Source organism: Megachile rotundata, chromosome 6 (genome assembly GCF_050947335.1).
Source record: "Megachile rotundata isolate GNS110a chromosome 6, iyMegRotu1, whole genome shotgun sequence".
NCBI classification, from domain to species: domain Eukaryota; kingdom Metazoa; phylum Arthropoda; class Insecta; order Hymenoptera; family Megachilidae; genus Megachile; species Megachile rotundata.
The window spans coordinates 16143848-16169223 of record NC_134988.1 but is presented as its reverse complement, the minus strand read 5'-3'; the positions used below and the strand labels follow the sequence as shown (position 1 = coordinate 16169223).

At 42.7% G+C, this 25376-nt stretch overlaps 1 protein-coding gene across 3 annotated transcripts in view; it reads right to left on the bottom strand.

Moving 5' to 3' along the window:
* 5-HT1 (serotonin receptor) overlaps positions 1-25376 on the bottom strand; it is a 111369-nt gene that overhangs the window by 28373 nt on the left and 57620 nt on the right. For 2 of the 3 annotated variants that reach the window (XM_076532924.1, XM_076532925.1), the window contains one exon: positions 7146-7565. In XM_076532924.1, coding sequence (XP_076389039.1) covers positions 7146-7263 — 118 coding nt within the window. In that variant the 5' untranslated portion in view covers positions 7264-7565. Of the gene's footprint in view, positions 1-7145; positions 7566-16065; positions 16178-25376 lie in introns of those variants that run through there. The other variant, XM_076532926.1, reaches the window with a different exon arrangement.

Below are 25376 nucleotides of genomic sequence, written 5' to 3'. Positions count from 1 at the left end.
AGTAGAAGAGTACCTTATCGCGGTCAGACAAGTAGAACGTGGTATAGACAACTCGATATCGGTGATCCAGGCTTAACACGAAACTATTTGATCATGAATGCACAACTGCCTTTGGCAGTGAAATACAGTACATCGGTAATGCTTTTGCGATTGAAATTTTAATGAAACAAGCAAACTCATGAACTCGATAAACGGGAGAAGTGATTTGTAACATAAACTCGCTTGTTATCGGCCTTCGTTGTAAATACTGTAAAACTAATTGCGATCGTAATTAAACTAACCGTGATACTTTGCAAAAATGAATTGTCAACGTCGCAATAGGTCGTTCGTCATTGATGGACAAGCAATTAGCGCGTTCATGCCTGGACAAACAAAACGCTTCGAAATGAAACGCGCGGAAATATTTTCATGAAAATCCCGAAATATCAGCGGACAAAAAATTCGTGTCATCGACGTCGCTATGGGCTTATCCGAACGAATTTCAAATTGTCCGCCTCCCGACAGTAAATTTACGATTAATGGCATCTGGATCGATCTTTACCCCGCCAAAACCAGACGATTCATCAACGGAAAATTCGTCTGGGTTCATAATTTATCGCATGCTGGGCCTCGATGTTGACCGCAGGAGTACCGGATGTTGCATCGAGGCTGCACAGTCAGGCGCAAGTTAAATTGGTTTCTACACGGCTTAAATCAATGTTGAAATTAACGGCTCGACGTTACAGGCGTCATGGTTTACGTTAAATGGTTTTCTACTCCATTTAAATCAACGGTGTGCTTAATGACGCGACGATACGAGCTTCGCGCAACATCCAACAGAACAATTCCTTTTTTTTATGGATCCGGCTAATAACTACTTTTAAATCTTGTTTACGATCGAGATCGTTTATTTGTCAGACCCCTGCGATTCGTGTAGCACGTCGAAATCGCTTTTGATAAGTATCAAAGATAGCAATTTTCTTTATGCGATTGCCAACTTTGTTAGCTCTCGAAATTCGAGCACCGATAATCTCAGCGTTGCTAGTTTAATTTTAGCACCTCTCTAAGCACCATGGGAAGATATCAGACCACCGCTTCATTATCGAAACATTTGTTCGTTTCTATTACATTAGTAAGGAATGATTAAGATTTTCAAGCTAGTTACGAGTATAGAATAGTGCTTTTATTACAGAAGCAGAGACACCGTTCCGTGCATCGCAAGCGGAACGTGCACACGTGCTCGCTCGAATGAGATGTTCCTGTTTCTGTTTTCAAGGCAAACCTTGAGAACGCACGTGGAATACGTAACAGCCGTTCACACGAGCTTGAAAACTACTCTTAAATTATTCAATCTGTTCGTTGAATGCAAGCATCCATCCGATCGATAACATTCGAAGAAGAAATATTTCTTCCCTCGTGGCCTTAGTGTTAGCTGAATATCACGGACAAATCACTGTTTTCCTTCCGTTTTATTACGACTCGTTCCAACGATTGTATGCGTGAAATAAAATTCAGCATGGATCAGCAGGATACGGGGAAATCTCTTCTTTCCTGCGATCGTAAAACAGCCGAGAAGAAATTGAGAAATCGTGTGGTCGCTAAGATGAACGAGAAATCCTGATGGGGGAAGGACAAAGCTGGGAACGGAGATTGCCAAGGTAGCCGATGTAAATGGCGTCCATTGGTCCACCGATAAGCTTTACGATGATGGCGTCAAATACCAATTCCTCTTACACTTTTCAAACTATTGAGAATCTTTAAATTACTCGATGGAGAGTGAAATTTCTTTTGCGGTCTACTCTTGATTGGGGGTACATTAATGCATAGGTTAATTTCGAATTTCTGTTATACAACGAGCTGACTACCTCGAGTAGCAAGTATTAACAGAGGATTCTATGAAACTATCGAGATATCCAATTATCCATCATCGGTGATTATGGCGATAATTATTCGAGAACGATGCAACATGGTGTCACGTGGTTGCCAGTTCGATATTTTACCGAACCATAACGGCGAAAGGTTATGGATATCGGGTAACCGGTGTAGGTTCAGATTAGCAATTTAATCGCTAATTACACGAACGTGAAGGGAGATCCGTGTAACAACGTTTTCCAGTTTCGGTGAAACGAGTCGGATCCGTTCCGTTAAACTGACAATTAATCTCGGCTCACGATTGTAGCTCGTCAAAGCGAATAGACGTAGTTTTACGGGGTTAATGGAATAAAATTGTTAGGAATAATTCATACGATACGCGAACATATGGCCGAACATTTTGCCGGTCGTCAAGTATTCGTGAAATTACTCTAATCCATACGTCACGAATAGTTCGCGTGCTATTCAACGAGCCGTTAGTTAGCCAGTGAACTGTACTAATAACTGAATTTACAGTCAGATAACTTGGAGAAAACGAGAAGCGGTTATGAATATGCATGCGAAGAAACTCTATCGAGCATCCTTGTCAGCCACGATTGCTCATAATGCGGATACTTTTCCGTCCAAGTTTAAACCGCGTTCGACATTTTGGATGCAACTCCATGGCCACGATAAATGAACTACAGAATCGCTTCGGACAGGAAGCTGTTGGATTTCTGATTCGATCGATCTCCGTCCATTAGCTATGCAAGTATCGTCGCGAGCGAGAGCGCACAAGCGAAGCTTCGGAACGCGATTATTCCGAGTAACTTGAGGAGCTCATCGTCGAAATTTAAACGATTCGCTGTTTGATCTGCTGCCGGATAAAAGGAGGATTCGGTAGAAATTGATTTTTGACAGGAACGAAGATTGGAACAGTTGAATTCTAACCCTGAACTTCTTCAATCTTAAACGTCCCGGAAAATGATTTTCCAACGAATACTTCTCGAACAAGGTTCATGGATCCAGCACAACTTTCTGGCTGAATTTCCAGTCCACCGGTGGTTTGCTCTCGCTCTAATTAAACTGCTCTGTTGTTGCCGCAAACCACCGCAACTCATATTTCTAGCCAAGAAGCTGTATTACTTTTTCCTCGTTAGTCTCTACATTCGGACTTCGCCAAGACTTCTTTCTGTTCTGTCCCTTGTCATTCCCATTTCTTTCTATTACTTTTCTTGCCTGGCTGAGTCACCAAGAGTCATCTCTGTTACTTACACAATCCTAATACATTCTCCTAGTTAAAGTTTCTAGGACCTAGATTTTTCTAGTTAGAAGTAATCACTACGATGATGCGTACGAGACAAGACAAACTGAATGAACTTAAAAATGCAGTATAACATTGAGACGAAAATGAAATCTAAAATGAAATAGCTGAAAGATTAACCCAAGCGATATTAATATTGCATGGACTGAATATGGAAAGTTTAAATTGAGAGATGGAATTCTAAATAATTACAATTGTAAACAGTAAACATCTGTTACCGACATTTAACGTATTAACACATTGTATTCAACTTCTGCAGAACCCGACAGTTTCATTTTCCAATTCAAATTTTCCACTTGCTACCCTGGAAATTAATACAATATTAATGTCACTTCGAGTTTTCTTTTTATTCTTCCTCCCTCAGTTATTCGCGTTGAATTTACGACAGTGGTCTCCAGTGGTCCCCGCGGCATCCCACGTGTTAATAACTTTTATCGCTCGGAATTTCAAGCGAGACGGTACGCGAGTGCATGAAAATGGAACGATTTTGTCGCAAAGCGTAGTACAAGGGATCGGTGTCCAAATGTAAATTACTCGTTAACATAATACATAAAAAATCCACCACTTTTTACCGTTCCAACTCGATTCTGTCGTTTTTATTCCCTACAGAACCGCAGAGTACGAAAGGATCTTGAATCAAACTTAAACCGAAGTCGATTCGAGACGTAATTGAACCGAACAGGACCCTCTTAGATTCGAGTCAATATTATCGTTTGATCATAGTTTTGAGTTCGACAAATATTCCCTGCTGCCAAGAAATCGATCGAACTGCGAATTAAACCTAACCTCTTACTCTTGATACTTGCAAAATTTTCGGGAAAATATTGGTTATTAAATTGTATACGATGTAACAAATTTTATGTAAACGCTTGTTTACGGATATGTAGAAGTTTTTATTAGCGTGTCAAAGTTGTCCCATCATTCGCTATGCGTAGGATCGTATTCCACGCGTTATACGCAGGTTAATGTGCTCCTGTCGAATGATGGCACTAGAACGACTGTCACCTGGGTTTACCACGGTATAAAGGTTCACGATTCTTTTCTACACAGCTTAAATAGGCCATTCAGGTTTCAGAACGACCAAACTACCTTCCTTTTGCTCGGTCATCGCGAGCCGGGAAAACGCGGCCGATATAAAAGCGTCTATTCTCGCTATCCCCGATGCGAAAAAGACATCCTGCCTTCTGAGAGGATCTCATATACGTTGTAGGAGGGATCGTGATTTCGCCCATATCGTTCCCTGATGCAGCTAAATCGAACTTGTCAATTGAAAACGGGGAAATTCTACGAATTCGATGACTTCGATTCGGGAAGTAGAATGTCCCTTTATTGGTACGTACGATAATATTTCCTTTTTCCTATGGACGCTCCGAAAAGGGCATCCTGCGTTTTCAAAGGATCGCTTATTAAACGAAAATCAATTACACGTCGTTGATCTCGTGGAAACTCGGGAAATTCTATTACTCGAAGGTTTCCAATTTTACGATCGTATTGGAGTCTCGAATTCTTCCAGCATTTTTAAACGAGGTTATGACGTACTTTACTCGGATAGCTATCAAATTTCAATCATAATAAATAATCCGCTCGTTGCGTGAACGATTGTCGATCGTACAATAATCCGTTAGTGACCGTGCGAATTATAAATTAATTAGCCGCTGTTTGAACGACTCTCGAATCGCGAGAGCAACGTTACGCCCGGACGGTGTTCATCGAAAACAATCGGCGTCGTCCACCGTCTGGACGTGATTGTTATTGCGGCAAATTACCTCGTCAAATCGGACCAATCGACCACGTCACGTTTTATTTTCATATTTCGTGGCGGAGGGCGGAAATTACGCTACGTCTGTTGGAAACTGCGAACCAGCAAGTGCTACCAATGCTGCTCCGGTAATTGGGTTTTCAAACTATTGACCGCAACCAGAAAGTTTGAAGGTTCGCTTCGGACTGGACCAACCGTGTTAGTCGACAAATTCCGAAGAATATGTTAAAATCGAAGGCTGACTGAATTTCAACGAGATGGGTATCTAAAACGCCACTCCGAGCACCACTTCAACAAAACAACAGCGTTCGACTTTGACCAAGGTCGCTCGGCTAATCAAATTTTTGTCTAATTTTGAAATTTCCTTCGGAACTAAATGAAAGAAAATAGCAGAAATGAAAATGAAACAGCAGCGCGGCAGGGAAAGCAGCAAAAAACGCAATTAAGGATCCTTTCAGAATGTCCGTGATCTCGTTAGGAATTCTTAGTAACGTTATGATCCCAGGGACACGGGTGTACTCGGGAAATCCTATTTGCCTTTGAAGCATCCAGAAATTAAGTAATTTGCATCGCATCTGCAACTTATCAAACAAATTGACCGTGTGTCGTAAAAGGGTCATGCGATCTGCAGACACTTGTCGCCCGTTTAATCTCGTTACCTTCTTCAACCCGTTAAATTATACCAAAGCGTGTTATTTCCGCCGGCATCGTCTTGAGTCTGCGTTCGCGCGTAATTAAATCACTTAACGTATTCGTTATAAAACTGAACAGCAGCATCTCGTAATTTCATTAACGAGAAAGTGTCGCGCGACGTTCATTAGCCTTTTCAATATTCCGATGATAAATCAAAGATTGCGGCTATCTTTAATAATGCAACGAGCTTGATAAAATATAACTTCCGTCAGGATGTTATAATATGCAAGCTAATCGTAAATCATTGTCCCGACCACCGTTGGCTTCTTATTAAACGCAATAAATTTCGTCCATAATCGCGGAGAACGACATCGATGCTCAACGCGTAGATCGAATTCGTGCATTTCTTCCGAGCGCGTTAAACAAACTTGTACACGAGCAAACTTTGCCTACGCTCGAATCGGATATTATGGTACATAGCCTCCGTTATCTTTCTCGATCGCGTCGATACGTACACGTGCAAACGTCACGCTGCCACCGCCGTCACTTCCGATAATATATTACGCGTCAAGGAAGCGTGTCAGCTTTAAATTAATCTTCCATTGTACTTGCGTACAGATACGCGCGTCTAGTTTGTCGTACTAACAATTGCCGTAACGCCGTATCAACCGAGACGTTGTCTGAGCACTGCTGATACAATAACCGCATCAGAGCTGACAATTGATTAGAGCCGGCATTGAGATCGATTTAAGGTTAACAATGAATCAGACCGAATATTAGCTGTCGTCCTGAAACGACAATACTGAAACTAAAAATATGTTGGAGATTTCGCGAAGAAAGCAGATCGATCCGTATATAAGTAAAGAAAGAAAATAATCTTCACTTTTGCAAGTAAACAGTTTGGACAAACTTTAAAAGTATGTCATGAGATAAAAGAAAGGATCTCGGAAACTGTAGGTGGTCAGACAAGTGGAATGAGATACCGAATGGTCAGACAAGTAGATTATGACCGAGGCTCGGACAAAGAAGGGAGTGGTCAGTAACTTATGAAATGATAAGACGAATACATTGGATTGTCAGACAAGTAGAAGCAGACAGTCGGTTGTCGGACGAATGAAACATAGCTTTTGCAGTCAGGCAAGTAGTATTGTATCGAAGATGGTCAGACGCGTATTATGAAACTTTTGACAACTGGTATGGTGCCGTGGGCGATAAACGGATCGGAACTAGTATAGCATGCCTCATTTAATTCTGGTATAACGTTAATAGTTTCCCATGGTAACATTTTCCTGAACAGGGAATCCGGTCAATATCTTACCGGTACAAAGTTTTAAACATAGTTCGATATACACGTTATTGAATTTTTATCTCCTGCATTCGATTTCGAGTATTTTCAAATATTTTTCAACACGCGCCTATATCCTCGTTTTGCCCGCGACATCCACTTTCATAAAACTTTCGCGATTGGAATCGCGAGAATTCGAGGCAGGAAACAAATAAAACTTTCGACAACTGTTCTAACAACCTATCGAATTTCTTGGCGAAAAGTTTCCGTGGAAAAAGGAAGCAGCGAGGTAAGAAACGTGGAACACGACTCACCGAAAACGGTGACGAGTATCAGGAGACCGAGCACCAGAGCCCTGAGGATAATCGAGGCATCGGTGAACACCAACCCATCCATCGACGAGTTTCCAGCCTGGTTCACGTGTTCCTCCATGACGTACAGAGATATATATTCCCTTGTCCTGGCAGGCTCTTCAATGTCCGCTGGTTATCATCTTAAATAATGTACCATGGTCCGCCGTCACTACCAGATCCGTTGATATGAATCTTCTATTCTGAGAATCCTTGGTTGCTCCACTCCTCGAAAACGGAGTTAATGTCTGTCCGTTGAAACTTTAATACGCGTGTCATCGGCTGACATTCTCATTCGGCATCCACAACTTTTGCCGGCATCCATTTCGCGGACTCTTCGACGTTTTTACCTCTCGAACAATCGATATCGAGCGGTCGACGATTCTGCAACAGAATAAACCATCGCGTTTAATTACAGCAACATAACCGTACAAGAGCATTCTGCACTTTCAGAGACAAGAATGTTTCGAAATAGGTATTTTTGCACTAATTTTCTTTTATCGTGTCAGCAGAAAGACGGAGGAAGTCACACGAAAAGTATCGCGAAACCATCGAGATTGAAGCAATCGATTGGCAATTATTGGAATTGGAATTGCAACTGGTAGCGGAGGTCGTGCTCGGTTATAAATATGGTGCAAAAAAAAAACAAAGGAAGATAGCGAGGTGTCCGCGATGAACGACCATTATAAAATTGTTCACCGAGGTCACGTGCGCTATATTTAATTGTTCGATAGACACGTTTCATTAACTCGAACTCGGCGCCTAGATTCGATTGGTCCGCGAATCGAATTGACGTTCCGTGAATTACTGTTTTACGAAACTATCGTCGGGAGTCGATGACACTTTCGGTACACTGTATCAAACTTCATCGCCCATTTGGTAGTTTTCCGTTCGCGGAAAAATACCAACGTTTTCGCTCGAATTACCGTGGATCGAGTGACGTGGATGAGACTACACTTCAGTCCGTTCGAACGAAGGCTCTTGCCATGAAATTTTTTCCAATTTAACTTTCAGTTTTTATCTTTCCAAACTTTATCCGCGTTATTTCTTTTTTCCGACGGGTAATTCGTTTGTATTACATCTGTGACGTCGGTTTGCAGAGACCCGGGACGGCAATCAACGCGTTAAGTAAATTTTACGACGGTTCGTTTCGCGATACTTAGCGAAGGTATCACGTTTCCGTCGTATTTCATGGATATATATATATATTTCTTTTAACAGTACATCGGAGAGCGCGTTTGATTGCTCACGTTTAAACGTTACTCCTTTTAATCCAACGCTTTAATCGCAGGATTGAGTTTTACAGTTGATAAACGCAGTCGCCGTTTTCTTAATGGACGACGCGACGATTGGAGCCGGCGAACGAATAATACGATTGCGAAACGGCGCTCGCGAAAGCACTGCTTTATCCGCTCATTATTCCCAGTTATTGTTGCGTTTCATTCTCTAATAATAAACGTCGCGAAAGGACGATTCCAATTACCGTTTATTTAGGGGAGATTCATTGAATATCTCGCAAGACGCTTCAAACTTGATCTCGCGAATTGCGGAACGAGTAAAAGCTCTCTCGAAATTCCACTTTCATTTTGATCCATTACCAACTATCCATCCTGACACTCTTTACGGCATTTATACGCTCTTTTTCGAAGCAGCTGTGCACTTTTCTGTCAATTCTCCTCGTCCCGAGGAACATTACTCTTCCCTTAATCGCACGCCAGAAATATTGTAAATTTATCCTGGATATTGTTCCTCGATTTGTATCTCAGAAAATTTCGAGGCTGCACCATCGTGGAACAAAGACGGTTGTGTTTCCTTCGTGAATCGAACGTTATAGCGAGCGCTACTTCGAAAACCAGATCTTAATTGCGCCATTGTTTCAACGGTACCGTTAATCGAATAAAGCGGCAACTCGAGCCGAGAAGCCAAGTATTAATTAGTTTATTTTACGAGTGATCGGGGCGAGAACCTCTCAGCCTCTGACGAGCTGAATCTACTAAGGGAAATCAATGTTTTCGCGTGAACGATGATTCTTATCCGATTGAACGTTCCTTAACTCAGAAATTTAATTCGGACACCGCGTTATCGCTTTGACTTTTCAATTTTCCAGCATTCTTCTCATTCTCTTCCAGTACTTGTTCATTTCCGTAACCGTTCTCCGCGTTCCAGTAGTCTCTATCAAAATCCGACGTACTCAATTTACCGTTCACGAAAGCAATTTTCACAAAATTCGACCCGTCAAAATTGCAGTAAACCGTTCTCGGCCGATTACAGAGTTCGACTAACCTAGAAATCGAAGCAATTTCGAACAGCGATTACGACTGGAACGAAATCGAGCGTAAGATATGGGTTATGACAATCGGAGAATTAATCGTCGTCGACGAGTTACGGAAAGGGATGATCGAATTAGAAAATCGTTATCGGTTCCGAGCTGTTTCTAAGCGGCTTCGAGTGGCCTTCGAAAGCTGGCTGAGAGCCGAGCCGCTCGGTAATCCGCGGATCCCGTAAGCTTCTGTAAACGGAAAGTCCTCCGAAGAGAAGGGAAGTTAGTTACACGGGGGCTAATGGAAGCCAGTGGCGACACGGCTAAACAATACCGGCAGCGACACACTAACAAAGTTGCCCAGGCCAAGAAACGTAATTAAGGCTACAGAAGTTAAGTTAATTTGGAAATACCGAGTTACCATTGGCTTCGAGAGGGAGCCGCGGCTGAAAGTAAGGGTCTGGCCTGTAAATTAATTCGTTGCCATGCAACCCAACAGGCGCCAAGTGTTTATGGGGTATACTCCAAAGTCGATCTAATGATTGTTACTATCAATGGAATTTGCGATAACTTCGGAACTGCTCGATTCTTCTCAATTACCCTTTTAACTTCGGTTATCGCTGTTACTTATAAATGTTACGGGCGAAGGAGCAAAATGCAAGACTAAAGAGAAGTTGTACATATTTCGCGTTGCAACACTGTGATATCACCGATGAGGATGTTTTCCTGGTTTTGACGTAATTTCACAGGATGTTACAAAATAAAATAGCAGAGAAGGTTGTCGCAACCCATACTTGTTCGAATGATCTATCTGTTAGTAAGTACTCCTTTTTCGAGCCGTACTTTCCGGCAGCCTCGTTTCTTCTGCCGAGTAACCTGCATCACCGGCAAGAGTTTAGTCAATATATCATGTTGAACCAGCTTCTTCGTTGCTTGAACTACTTCTAATTAAGCAAAACGTCGGACACACGGTAGCGCGATAATACAGATTAATGTAAGAACGCTGGGCGTGTAACGAGCCAATGAAAGTAATTGCGTTAATAGCCGCAAAGCCGGGACGCTCGTTATCTGAAAGAACTGGTCATAAACGATAATAACGGTGAAACTTTATTTTCCACGCTCTTGAACGCGAAATAACAGATTCACACGCGCGCGCGAACAGACACACACACATAGGCTGTACGTGTGAAGGCGAGTAAAAGTTTTAATTAAATGGGAAACTGCAAAATCGGGGCTGTACGTTACAGTTTAATCTGATTCCTGATCCCCGGACTTCCCCTGATTTAATTCACACACGCGTAGCCATGTTACACGCACACGCGATAATTTCTAGGTAATTTTTTAACTCGCGACGTTATCAGCTTGCTCGTACGAGCTATCAGGACTTGAAATCGTCGGAAACTCAATATCCGATGAAACCATAAGCTTCCTTCCTCTGTTACCTACGGTCTACGGAAAATAAATTGGCCAGACTGTTGAATCCTTTCTCCCTTATTATATTTTATTCGAGAATTTCGGTGATACTTTTATGCAAACGACCCTCCTTTTACTGGATCTGGACTTTAACCTACGGGATCCGTTGACGAAAATGGATGCCGTCTTTTGCCCTATCGATTCGACATGATTACACACTCGGTGAAGGAATACGTCTGTCGAGATTCTTAATCTGACTCTGGCGTTCGAATTTCAATCGCCCCTGTGGATATTCTGCGCCGGGACTGCTTTATTCTTATATCGTTTCGTTCGGTATTGAAACCGAAGCGTCGTTGGAGCTTGAGGCGACGATTCGACGCAGATGGGTCGATTGTAAACACTGATATCAATAAAACCAGATTTCTGCATCGCGGAATATATCAAGAAACCATTCTGGCGTAAAGACACGCCAAAATGTCTCGAAGCGTTTGTGTCTTTTGTAAATCATGGGATGGTTTTAGTACCCCTTCGTCGTTAACTATTCGTTCCGTAATTTTGATGTTCTTGGAAGTTCACCAAACGCGTTTCACCATGTTGTAAACGTGAAATTCCTTCGGTAAAAGATCTTCTATTGGATCCTTGTTTCCTGTGGATTTGAGGAGTCGCTGAATCCCGGCTTTCCAAAGCCAGTTTGACGTCAGATATCAGCATTGTCGCCGAACTTTACGATAATATTCGTCGCTTGGTCCCGTGAGAGACATCTGGGAACGGGAGGCGCGCAGTTCGCAAGAAATCAGAAATAAAAGAAGAAAAACGGAACAAAATGAACTTCCTCTGGTCACGACATCTTATAAATAAGATATCGATCAATCTGCTGCATTTAGTTGGTCGAATATGAATGGGACACGAGATATTCAAGGGCTCGTTTTTCATTCTGTGGGAGGGGAACACGTGATTTTTCATTCTGTCGACGGAACGAATGCAATAAAGGGTGCAGGTTGCTCGCGAAACTTAAACCGAGCAATAATTTTGCGGAGAAAAATTTCGCATGCGAGGGGGCTGAACGGAGACACGATCTTCCGTTTCCAGTTTTGTCGACACCGCTTTGGCTAGCTGGATGTTGCTTGAATATTCATGATCGGAATGTGAAAGAAGGCAATTAAACCGGGGGAATCATCGGGAAAGGAATCTCGACATAAAGATCGCTCTAGAAACGCCCTGAAACTCCGTTATTGTATACGGATGCGCAGGACGAAAGCTTTCTCTTCAAATGAAGATATCACGTCATCATGGAAATGGATCTCCCACGTTCCTTGATGAGACTTTGTGCACCTCGAGCGGAGAGGATTTTCACGCTTGTACTTTCAATGCAACGTTGACAGGATAGTAATTAAACGGGCCGCTGATGCTTTCCGCAATTTTTCTAGCACGATTGTCGATCTCGATTCTTAGGTAAAATATTTGTTCATCAACTGTTAATCGAAAATCACTGATGCGTGTTTGGACGTATCAACAACGCACCAGGTCGAGCCTTAGTCGGACTAATAATTAATTCGCACGTGCATCGAGTACCGCATAGAGTATTGAACAACGTGTTAACATCGGCAACAGTTCAGGAAGTACTCTATGTCTTCGATACTCGCAACATTAGCACCAAACACGCAGCACTAAATGATAAATTATTCAAGAGGACCGAAGTACCGACCCCAACGAAAGTTCCCGAACGCGTTATCCATATATTTCCACTCGAGATAATCGGCGGAACTTTTGATATATGCAAGCGAACGAATAACACTGCAGGAAAATCGAAAGCCTCGCGTTAGAGAGGCCTGTTCGTTCCGCGGGATCGTTGCAGAGGAAACTTTAAAACTATCAGCATAAGTCTAAATAACCGGCAGCAATACGTATCCAGCTAATTTGGCCGCGTTTACACGTAAGACCGCAAAGTTTGCCGTTAAATCATACAGCAGACGCTCCGCACGGCACGATAGCGCGAGACAAGGCTCGTGGTTGTTAAGCGCATTCACCGAGAACTTAGTTAAGCGAGCAACTTTGGTATCAGTAGAATCGGAGACACGGTCATACACGTACACATGCACGCGCGGGTTACACGCGATGATAGAAAGGGCCGAGCGAGCCACTGTGCGAGCCATGTTACCCGATCTTCGTCGGCCAAACTGGGTATCTAGGATTAGGATATTGGGATAGTTTGGTTGGGCTTGTGATATCACAATCTCGTCAAAGATTTACCACCCAGTGAATATTAATATTCACTTTGAACAGGGCAGGTTTAAAATTTAATAACGTCAAGACTTCGACACCGTTACCGGCTATCAGTACGATTATCGTTCGAGTTCTTTGAAGCGTGTCTTCTCCGATAGATCACCGTTTAAACTCGGCGACAAACCACGTTACTTTTATGTACTTCACTACACATGCTAAGATCGGAGGTTGAAATTGGTGGTAGTTGCGTGAATAACTTCACGCGAAATAATGGACAGAGAAATCTGATACCAGGGCAAAGTGAAGCCGTAACACCTGGAGGCTCGTACAGTTTTTTGTACAGGGAGCGTCGAGATTAACCCCAACAAAAGAAGAGTCGACTGACGTCACGGAGATAATCCTTCACGCTCTGCCGTGAAAATGCTACTTCTTTCGTATTCAGGGGAAACAGAAAGGGCGGTTGCGGCACGATTTATCGTTTCGCAGCGTTTCGCCTGTGCGTACTTCCGCTGTGGTTCCTGCCGCTCCCCTCAACGTGTCATGATTCACTATAGCTACGTAAAACTGCTACAACGTACTCGCAATTATTCTTTATTTCTTAGAAATGGTTTCCGCAAACATTTCCAGTATATTGTTAGTCTGTTGAACACAAAATAAAGTGGTAAATAGTATCGAACCGTGGAGAGATGCCAGAAAAACAATATACCATCAGAATCAGGCAAGTAGTATTGGACTGTAGGTGGTCAGACAAGAGACAACATGAGCGATCAGCCAAGTAGTATAAGACCGTAAGTAATCAGCCGAGTATTAGAACACAGGTGATCAAGTAGTATTATCTCGTAAGTGGTCAGACAAGTTAAATAATAATTTATTAGACAAGTGTTAACTCAAAGTGATCAGATAACGTATTACATAGTGAGTGATCAGGCAGACAGTAATACAGATTGACGGTGATCAGATAAATATCGTGGGACCGTAAGCAGACGTGCCGTTGTTTATCAACGGGAAAGAGAGTATCAATCTCTATTTTCCTGTTTCCTCTTTCTACCGCATCATGCAATAGTTTTTGAAACGGAACCGTCGATGCAAACGGAAACAGGATGCTCGACGTAAAATCATCGCATTACACATTTCCGTGTGGCCCGACCGATCCATCTACAGTTGAAGGCACAATAAATCACTGACCGTTGATTTGTTTCGTTACACGTTACGATAGATTTTTTTCGCGATCAAGGCAGCGCGGATAAAACGGACACGGTGCACGAATAAATCATTACGGCGCGCAGAAAGTGAACGAGACAACGTCGTTTTGTGCGGAGGAAACGTTCGAGAACAAATTTTGAACGATGACTGCGAGTTTGGTCGTGTTCCAAGCATGGGGAGGATTCATTGTTTTAGCCATCAACGTAACCGCGATACCACTTTTGCGTTTACACTTTCGCGCAAAACTCGAGGAAATATTACTGTTATTTTAGCCGCTCTTGGGAAAAGAAAAGGATAAAATTGTAATTAGCGAGCAACATTGTAGCATTTTAATTAAAACTCTTAGCAACCTAAGTAAGATCATTCCTTTTATTTACTACGTCGTGTTTAATCAACACGTTCCGCGAATATACTCGCTCCAGTGGTTTACCATCGATTCACCGTTGAATATTCTACTTCCTTTCCGTTTGCCATATTCCGTACACGCGCGAAACCACAATTTATGGAATTCAATTTACCGCGAACAAAATCGTGGAGTCGCGTTAACACGATTATAGTAATTATCGAATTTATTTGTACCGACGTTTAAGAGCGAGGCCCGGGTACGAAGTCCCTCCGCCGGAAATAAGAAAGAGTAGAGACGGAGGATACATTTAGGAAACCGAAGGAATTATATCCAAGATAATGCATCCGATATGCAGGAGGAAATTGCACCTCGAGCATCGCCATTATGGTAGAATATCCTTACCATAAATTTCTTTTTACTACGTTCGGGTATCAGCTCTAGACATCCCCGCGGTCTCTCACTTTTCATTACGTTAATATAATATATGGTTCGGGTTTCGATCCCCGGGATCGTGAACGGATAGATTTTGATGTCCTGCCACGATTTTCGAACCCCGTCACTTGACCCCATCGGTAATAAATATTTTATTGAAATCGACGGAAACGCGAGGGGACAGTCCACCCATCGGCACGATTTATGTTTTCTTTTTCCTCCGATTTGATGTGCTTATTGAATAATTATACAGTAACCTGGCGGCGGAAATTCGATCCGCTTTCCGGGTCGAGGATGCTGGGAATTTTAACGAGATTCGAGCTGGCAATATTTCAGCGGATCGAACAGGTTAATTAAAGCTGATATCGTGGGTCTTCGCGAGATAAATTCCGCTCTGTACGGTGCCGTTCTTACCTGGAGTTAGTGAAAATACAGAAAGACCGAGAATCGAATGCGCGTCCACGACACTCTGTTTACTTCGTCATCAAGATTATGCGCATATATTAACCTGCACATGCCGATACGTTCACCGAGCGCTATCGCGTAAACGCTGATAACAGAGAGACCTAAACACACGATGTAGCGTGACGGTGAGCGAAACGAAAATTTCCAGCAACGAATTTGGGTATTCAGCCTGATCACGGAATTACAGGGAAACCGACAAATCGACCACGAACTGGTACACCATGTAATCCCGTCGGTGATTCAGTCTTAACGAGCTCAAGGTTCAAAATCCTCGCGTGATTACGTCGCCAGTTATGTAGTCTGACTTAGAGACGATTTAAAGGCCCGTCGGTTTAAACTCAGCCTGCAACAAGTGACGTGCGAGGTGTATTGTTTCGCTTCTAACTCGAATTTTCAAGCGTCTTAATTTGCGCAGTTAGCATTGTACCATGTAATACATATATACGATGGCTGGAGTGAACGCACAGCTCGTATGGTAGTATATTAACCGAGGCAAGACATAATGGCAAGATAAATATATATACAACAGTCGTTCTGTATACCGTTACGATGAAACTTGCTGCCACGAAACTCGCTTCGCCTGCTGCGCACTCGAAAACTCCATTCTGCAAACTCTGTTCCAGAACACACTGACCAACCTTAAGAACACTCCGCCACCAACACATGCACGAACTATTAACTCCAGACAGACTTGCGTCGCCTGTTCCTCGTTTCGAAGCTACGGATATACTAATCTGAATCATTCGCTTGTTGGACGTTTATCGCCTAGCTTCGTAAGAGGTGAAAAGCAGATACGAAAGAACTACATGGCTGGGAAAGTAAGGATGCTAGTTTGGAAAGAGGAGGTAGATGATCAGACATGTAGATGATAAGGAAGGTATTGGACCGCAAGTGGTCGTACAAGGAAATTAGTCCTATAAGTAAAATAGACTGTGTGTGGTCAGACAACAAACAGTCTGGTAAATAGTTAGTTCAGATGTTTAAATAAGGACAGTAAGTAATCGAGCAAGTGGCATACAATTACAAGTGGTTAGATAGCTAAAATAAGATCGTAGCTGAGGAATTGTAGGTCGTGAGACAGGTAGAACTATTAGGTAATCAGAAGACTGTTGAACTAACGGTAGAAGCTGGTACTCGGAAACGTAGAACAAATCTGTAAGTGGTCAGACAAGTGGAACAAGAGCGTGGGTGGTCGGACAAGTAGAATACGTGTATAATGGAGTGAAACGAGTGGAATAAAGGCGTAGATGAGCAGACGAGTAGAACAACTCAGCAGGTAAGAAAATAAATGAAATAAAACCTTAGTATGAGATTCTCTGGAGGTCGTGGAATTTTTAATACCTCCTTTCCTGGCTGCGAAGTTTTTTGCTCCGCAACTTCTTTCAAGAAATACAGTACGACACAAACTTTTTTGCCTTTAGTGTCGCGGTTATTGACGTTCTTTCGTTAGACAGGATCGTCCTAATCCCCAGACCAAGGAATTTTTAATACCTCCTCGAGAGCTTTAAACGCGAAAGCAACGTGGCCGAACGGACTTTCAGAACGACTCCGGCGAATGGCTTGGATCCTGTCTAATGAAAGCGTACGTCGCGACGAAGAGAAAAAAAGCGGACTCGGCTGGCCAGGGACTGAGGTGGCAAAAAATGCATTTCTGAATTAACCGTGGCTACTATACGCCACATCGCGAGAGGAATCTGCCGTTACATTACATAATTAAAAAATAGTCGATGCACCGGAAAACAAACTTTCGTCATACCACGAGTCTTTGTGATACGCGCCGACTCGTATAATAACTTCTCTCTGGTCCTAAACAAACTTCTAGTCTCCGTAACTTTACTTAGCTGAAAAATGTTTTCAAGTTTTCTTAGCCGAGACAATACACCTGGATTTTAAGGTTCTCTACGCTGCGAGAGAAGTTTAAGCTTAAATTATGTTAATTGAAGTACGGACCCAACGTAAATAATGCAGTCCTGTAAAGGAGAACTAACGTTCGCTCATGGAGCAACAAAGGATTTTTGTAACTAAAGAGTTAACTTAATCGCCGATTACGAGAGACGTAGAAAGCGAGACATCGACGCGTCTGGTAAAGAATTTCGTTTCTTATCTCCGTGTTTCTTACGGACCACATATTTCACGTAACGGCACCGTCCTCCATTTATTCCGTCCGAATATCCAGCGACAGTGAAGGCACGTCCCATCTATGGAGTTTTTGCTGGGTTACGTGACCGAATTATGAAGCACAGCTTGCGACATTGTTCGTAGAAAAATAAAGTGAATTTGCATGTCGATGTTTTCAAGGCTCCGAGCAGGATCTTGTTCCACAAGTAGTTTGTGAGTCTTTCGTTTCGTGTGTAACTCGATACGACAAGAATCTTCTTCGCGAAAGAAATAAAATATTAACAATACTTATCATTTATAATATACTGAATTTGTTAATAGACATAATTTTGAACATATACACATTTTATATTTGCTACACGAAGTATAATAATGTTAATATTTAAAGTTTCTCTCCTACTATTTCCCTAATTATTTCATCACGCAAACTTATGGTAGCCCAATTAGGGACACCAAGGACGTCCAATTTATAAAATGTTTCCTGGACAAAAAGTTTGATTAACTTTTTTAATGAAACTTCTGCTTCCAAGAATTTCCTATTTCATTCCGAGGGCAAAAGGAAGAAAAAGTCTTTATTTCAAAAGATATTTCTGTTCGACGACGGCATTGTTACGAACAATAAATTCGATTTTAACGAGTGTCAATTATACGATGTGCTAACCGGAAAATTGTGAAGAATTTCCAGCGAGAAACACTGCAAATGGACACCGTAAAATCATACCACTTGTAAAGGAGCGTCGATCGTAAAACCGCAACTACAACAGCGTCGATAATACCGGTGGCGATGTTCGTGACAATTTTGTCGAAACGCGAACACATGCCGCGCCGCGAGATTTTGTCCAAGTGACGTCGACGAAACCCAATTTTCTATTTGATCGCGGTAAACATCAAACGATCGCCGCTAACACGGCCACGATAACACACCCTGTCGCGTCGAAACAACGCCCGTTGCTTCGTTGTTGTCCCTGTCCACGTGTCAACCAACGATACCGTACCAATCTTCTACAATTCGATTTTCCCTCGTTTGTCATGATATTCTCTATCGTTCACGAATTTGCTCCTAAACAAATTATTGTCCTTTACGTATTAGCTTTCTCTTCATATTTGGATTTTCATAGGAAATTATAAATAATGATGTTGTAGTGAATATAAAATTATGTTAGGATATTCTTCTACCTTGACATATCTTCAGATATTTTTTTCCCACCCTTCTATAATTATTTTTATTCAAGAGAAATATTACTTTTTATTAAAGCAGCCCAAGTTCGCATTTCCCTCAGGTTCTTTCACCCTCGAACGTTCTCAAAGAAAATCCGAAGCTATCGAGAAGGTTCCAGCAAACAATCCACGTGAATTTCACTGACCCTTTCCCGCAATTAAGTTACGTAGCCGATCCCGAAGCAGCCGTCTCGAACCCACGATAAATTTCAGTTCTGTCAGTCGGTTCAGCAGGTCTGGCCATCAAATAGAACACGTCGCAAAAGGGTCCTTAATTTACTTTCGCCGAATCGAAACCGCGGTTAACCCGGTAGCTGATTATCCGAGAGAACGATCCCCTCCTCCGAGATCGTTTCTTTGGCCGTTTCCGTTTCGAGAAAGGAACCCTTATCCTCTTTTCTGGAAAATTCATGGGAGAACTAGCGACACGTTGCCAACTGTGCGGTCACGTAAAATCGAAACGCACGAACTGAACGATACCGTTTTCGAACAACGAGCGTTTAAAGCAGTGCGGAGGGTGGGCGAGAAACTTTAGAAAGCGGCTTTCTACCCTGTGGACGGGCGTCGCTTTTCTTGCTTGTGTCGCCGAGCGTCGAGTCGACGTTTAGTCAAACAGCGGCAGTCGAGATGAAAAACTGGCGGACTTCGTCACGGATGCTAATGAAAGGGGATCGTCGACAATTGAAGCGGATTTACTCTGTCAGGGACGAGTGGATGCGGTGTTAGGGGTAAAGGGAATAGGGTGAGCAGGAAATGGGATTCACGCATTGTACTGTAACTGCAAGGCGATATTATGGATTAATTCACGGGGCCGTTCTATTGTCTGTGACCCGGATTGAAAATGGATCAGGATTTTCGGCATTGTTTCGCCCTCTCACCCTTGCATCCGTAAGGAAACGCGCTTCCGTACACGCTGTCGGGGAAATGACGGAATTACCTGTAATTTATTCACTGTGAAAGTCTGTCATCGCGTGTTCCGCAGCTGGGAATAAAGTTTGGTTTCCGAGTTACGCGCCAGTTCGAGGACCCCGCTCGCGTCCTATTCTTTCAGCTTGCGCGATAATGCTCCATCAATCTTGGAAATTATTATTCGACTCGACAGGCTGGAACGTGATCGAAATGTCGAGCGGACACAACAGTTTTTCTCCGGCTCTTCTTTTTCCCATTCGAGCATGAGTGTGGAGCGAGCAACGGCAGATTCTTGGTTACTTATGAGGGAAAATGTGAAGGGTGCTCTCGTGCGAGTTTGTCGCCCTGTTAATATTGAAAGTATCCGGCAAACGGGATCTTCCACCCTCGTCCTGAATAAAAACAAGTATCAAAAAAATTCCTCGTTTCATTCTTTTAAGAAAAAACATATCCCATTACAATTACAAAACGCACAGCTTCGATATTCCCTGCGGGATTTCGTTGCATTAACGAAAATTAAAACTAATACTTTGTTGCGAAGAGTAATTAAACATTCGGAGGGATCCCGTTTCATTTACTAATTGCTTGCATTTTTGATACAAAAATTTTAACGAGCAGAAATTTCAGAAATATTGCAAAATATGCAACATAATCCTGCTGTTACGGAGAATAATAAAATTTCTTCGAAATTCCTCTCAGAATCAATTACGGCGCATCTATACATAGTTAATTAACAAGACGGATTAATAGAAATTTCATCTGAAAAGAAGGTCTGCCGGCAACAGAAAATAGCAACAGCGTCGAGACGGCGGAAGATAACGATTAATTTTCTTGAATTTCCTCGTCGCTGAGCAAACGATGCATTCTGGAGAAGATGTTGCGCACCAAGGCGGACGTACGAATTTTCTGACGTGCGAAACAAAGAGCAGAAGCCTTTGTTAAGTAAAATGGAATATGAAGCTATATTTTTGTCCTACAATAAACCGTCGACGTTCATTCGCACCGTTTCTAACCGCGGCAATAACGTAGGACATGTCGTGCACGTCCCAAGGGCTCCATACTTTAGGAACAGTTGCCTGACGTCTGCCGCGGTTGAAGAATACCGGAGAAATTAAGTTGTCGTTCTCGCGATGGAACGTGGCTGCAAAGATGAAATATTCATGGGCGTCGATAGGAGGACAACATTTTACATACGGAATGCAGCCTGTCCCGGCGCTCGCATCTTTGTCTTTGTGACGTGGAAAAATCTCGCCGAGGATTTTGCATTTTTCAACGAAACAAGCGGTAACAAATTGAAACGCGTCGACCGTGCGACACAATTCGCGAGTTTGCGCTGCAAAAATTCGCACGGCGAATTTCCCGTTCATGGATTTCTCCTCTGCCACAAGATTAGACGATTTCGGTAGACTGACAGTAACGAGTACACGTTCTACAGAATCGTGCAAACCGGTGGCTCAAAGTGTTTCGATGAACTTGTTCTAAAAATGCGAACAGACAAGTGGCTATGCAAATATGCATTCTCAGAGAACGAAAAGAATTTCTATCGGTCAGGGAATTAAATTATAAAGTGGATTGCATGGGGAGACACAATGACAGCGAAACAAATGACTTTCCAGCTTGCAATGCATCCTGCAACTCGTTTTCCTTTGAATTTAAAACCCTGGCTTCATCTGATCACATATTTCCCGTTTTTCCTGTTGCTTCGATATTTACAACGCAACTTCTCTGCACGTGTTCAGAATTTCATTTCGTTCAATTGTTGTATCATGCATTTTCAACATTTACGTTTAACGAATTTCAAATTATCCGTTCCGAGAGATACAATCTACTTTTGAAAAATAATCTTGCACTTTATGATTGCACTAAATAAAGTGCTTGTCAATTGGACAAGTATTTACGATCTCACGACGAGATCTATTGAATCATATAAAAATCGCGTACCAAGAGAAATGTGTACGCATTGCCGGTCATTTTTCAGAATCAACATCACGGTAGAATGTTCTTTGAACAAAATTCCTGTTGAGAAAAGAGCACGATCCTCGGCACATCATCGCCGTGGCTCGTGACAAGTGCGACGCGTGCAATATATAACGTGTCCCGTCAGAAATTGCGCGGAAAGGAAATATCTCGGTGACAGAGCGATTTACAGAGGCCACGTATGGTCGGTGGATCCGATGTAGCTGCGATCGTGCGAGTCGATAGAAAATACCTGTCGGCGAAACAATCTATCGAACTAAAACACGGATCGACGAGTCGACTTGTCAACGAGAGATACCTGTCGTCGACTTGCTTCTGTCCCGTTGATCGTCGAGCGGAATCATACGGGCAGAAAACGCTCTTTCATTTCTGCTGTCAGCTCTCTATCTTTCTGTCTGCACGCGGCCAGATTAAAAAGTCTTAAAAGAACTTTCATATAAAAGTACTTAGAACAACAAGTGCAAGGAGGAGGAAGAAGGAGAGAGCACGAGGGACGAGTCGAGAGGTGAGCTCCAGCTGCGGAAGAAGGCGGAAGAGGAAGAGAGAGGAGATCTTGAATCTAAAGCCGCCTTACTTTCCGAACTTTTCTTTCGGTAAGAAGAAGGAAAATCGCGGTCGCCTCTGTTCTTCTTCTGCTCGTTTTTCCACGGCTTCTATCCAGAAGCCTTCATTAAATTTAGGTTCTCCCGAAACTCACTTCGTCCAATTAATTCAGTCAACGTTCGCTCCGCAACTCTTCGCTCGAACTAATCGTTCGAACGCGGTCGACGAAAACGAGGGATCCATTATCTGTGAATTACGGGAACGTCGCAATCATTCGTAAGTTTATTGCGTCCTCGATCGAAGTATCGTTAAGTGAGAAACCGCTCGGTTAGTTTTCGTTCTTTCATCAGTCCGCGAGAAATGGAAGACTCGTAAAGGAGAGATAACGAGTGTGTACCTGAGATTCCCCGATTCTTGTAACGTCCAGCAAAAATTAAGCGCTCGGAAACGATCGGTACATAATTGCTGGACTAATTTGTAGACGCGCGATAATTGGATCGCCAGTTTCAAAGAGATCGCAGTAATTAAATATTTTCCAGCAGTCTCTTCTAGTTTCCCGGTTACTCGTGACACCGTTCGGTAGGAAAAAAAAGGGACTGTATTTTCCCGCGGAACAAACGGAATAATTACAGCATGTCGACGCGGACATTCGCTTCGAAAGAAGGACGGCGGGAAAAAGTATGCTGCCGCGAACGAAGGATGCGAGTGAAAAGCCAGACTCTTTCATTTAATTCCATTGCAACGCGTTAAGAGGCACAGGCGCACGGGTGACGATGGCACAAAAGCTGCTCGCGGGACCGTGGTGTCCCGTTTCTAGCTCGACTCCGTGTATAATACGACAAAATGCGACGCAAATTGCAGAGGGAACCCGGTCGGTCGGTGGGTTCGTTTTTAACCAAGTGTCACGGCTCCATCGACCCTGATGACGGTGTCGCGCCATTAAATATATATCTACCGGATCCTCTCGTTTCATTTACCGGCGGGCACCAAACAGTTCCGAAACGACGATGGACCTCGTTAATCATTGTGCTTGACACGATTTCGTTCACCCGTGCGAATCTGTTGATAGAGCCAACGATATCCGCCATCCGATCCAGCTTCCTAGACTTTTGGTCCATTTAGATAACGGTAGACGGATTCGATCGACGAGGCTCGATTAACTTGCCCCACGAAGATAGACATAATTTTGTCGATCATCGGTTGCGAAGACCACGGACGATGTTTTTGCAGGAAATTATATCGTCACCAACGACGACGCGCTTACGTGACAACCGTAATATGGTCCGGACGTGCCATTTCCTGGAGCTTATTGGAAGCTTCGCATTTAACCGTAGATTTCACCTCATTTTCAAGGATTTTTGGAACAGATCCTTTCACGTAAATTTCTATCTTATAAAATGTGATTTCCAGATAGGTGCGCTCCCGTTGTCTACGTTTGGAAATTTGAAGATTCATAAAAGTTGCATATTGTGGAATAAGAGGGAATGAAGGAATTTGAAGATCTGAGAATTTGATAACATGAAAGTTTGGAGATTGGAAAATTTAGAAATTTGGACAAGGAGGAATAGTCGAAAGGGCAGTCATGAGCGTAAATGACCCAGAGATTGGTTCTCTGAGGACCGTTTCTAAGAGCAGATCGATGGTAACACTTGTTGGATGCGGCAATCCCCTTGATAACTTAACAGGCAACTTACGCAACACGTATAATCAATGTTACACGGGAAACGAGCTACGTCTTGTTAACTGTGTAATCTCACTTAACATAACTTTAATGAAACCATACTCCCAGGACAGAAAATAATATCGTTAGCCGACTGTTTCCAGTTTCTCGATGCGTCGCACTGTTCCACGAGTCGCTTATTTGGATTACCATCTTTTGTAAGTCGCATTGTTGCGTCTGCGTGGAAATCTCTGTACTTTGCATGCGATTATGACGTTTCGAGTCTGAATTAAACTTACAATTCGATGAAAATCCAATGGGAATTTCGTATTTAAATATGTCAAGTATCACAAATTCTTATAAGAATATCTTTCTACTTTTTATGAAATTATACAATTTGTATAGCGAAAAATTCGACTGCAATTATTCTTTGTTGTACAAGAAAAGAAATAATCAGGTGTAAGATGAAAAAATGAACGATTAGTAAATGTATAATTAATAAATACCGTGAAGGAGCGACTATCAAAGTTACTCGTAATTCGAGGAAGATCAATGCTCAGAACTCAGCGATATGCCACGAACGTACGATCAAGAATTCCTGCGATTCGCTTCATCGGCAGCTTCTAAGAATGCAATTAGAGACGATCCTCCGGCACAGTAATCTTCGATTCCAATCAGTTTAGCAGCGAACAGTTTCGAATATTTCGTTTCCCGAATAGCCGGCATAATTCACAATCGCGCGAACCATCGTTTCATTTGCGCGAGATTCTTGACCACGCTATCGATCACCGCACAAGTAACAGTGGAAATAAAAGCTGTATATCCGTGGAACAGTCGTTTCGATCACAAGAATTTACACGATAATCAGCAACTCGAATTATCGTATATTTTTGAGGAGATCCGAAATGTATTACCGGAGAGATATGACTGTGCGTTAATTTGGCGTCGTTATTGGGTCAAATTTATCTCCGGATTCCCATAATCTGAGGATTCGAATAGCAAGCAGAATTTGCCACACTTTTAACCCGATTTCCAGCGAGCAAATATTTCTCGCGATAACGCGAAATAACGAGTGCTGATATATCGCGAACAAAATGTAGACGAAATTCGTGCTACAGGAACGGAGAAGATAGAAAAGAGAAGAGGAACAAGAGAAGGTTATTTAGAAACCGCTCGAACTAGGAACTCGGTTGAACGAGGAATCGTTAATTTCCAAATCTCATTATCAAGGCTAATCCTACCGGCAATATAATGAACACAATTTTCCCTGGCGTGAAATCGACTCGTTTTACTCGCAAGATATTAGACATGAGAGCACCACAGCCGATATTTACTAGTTAAATTTACTTTGACAGTTTGCTCGTTCATCCAGCCATTCCACCTGATAATGATAAACCATCTATGTAATTTTACACTCCGCTTCGTCGA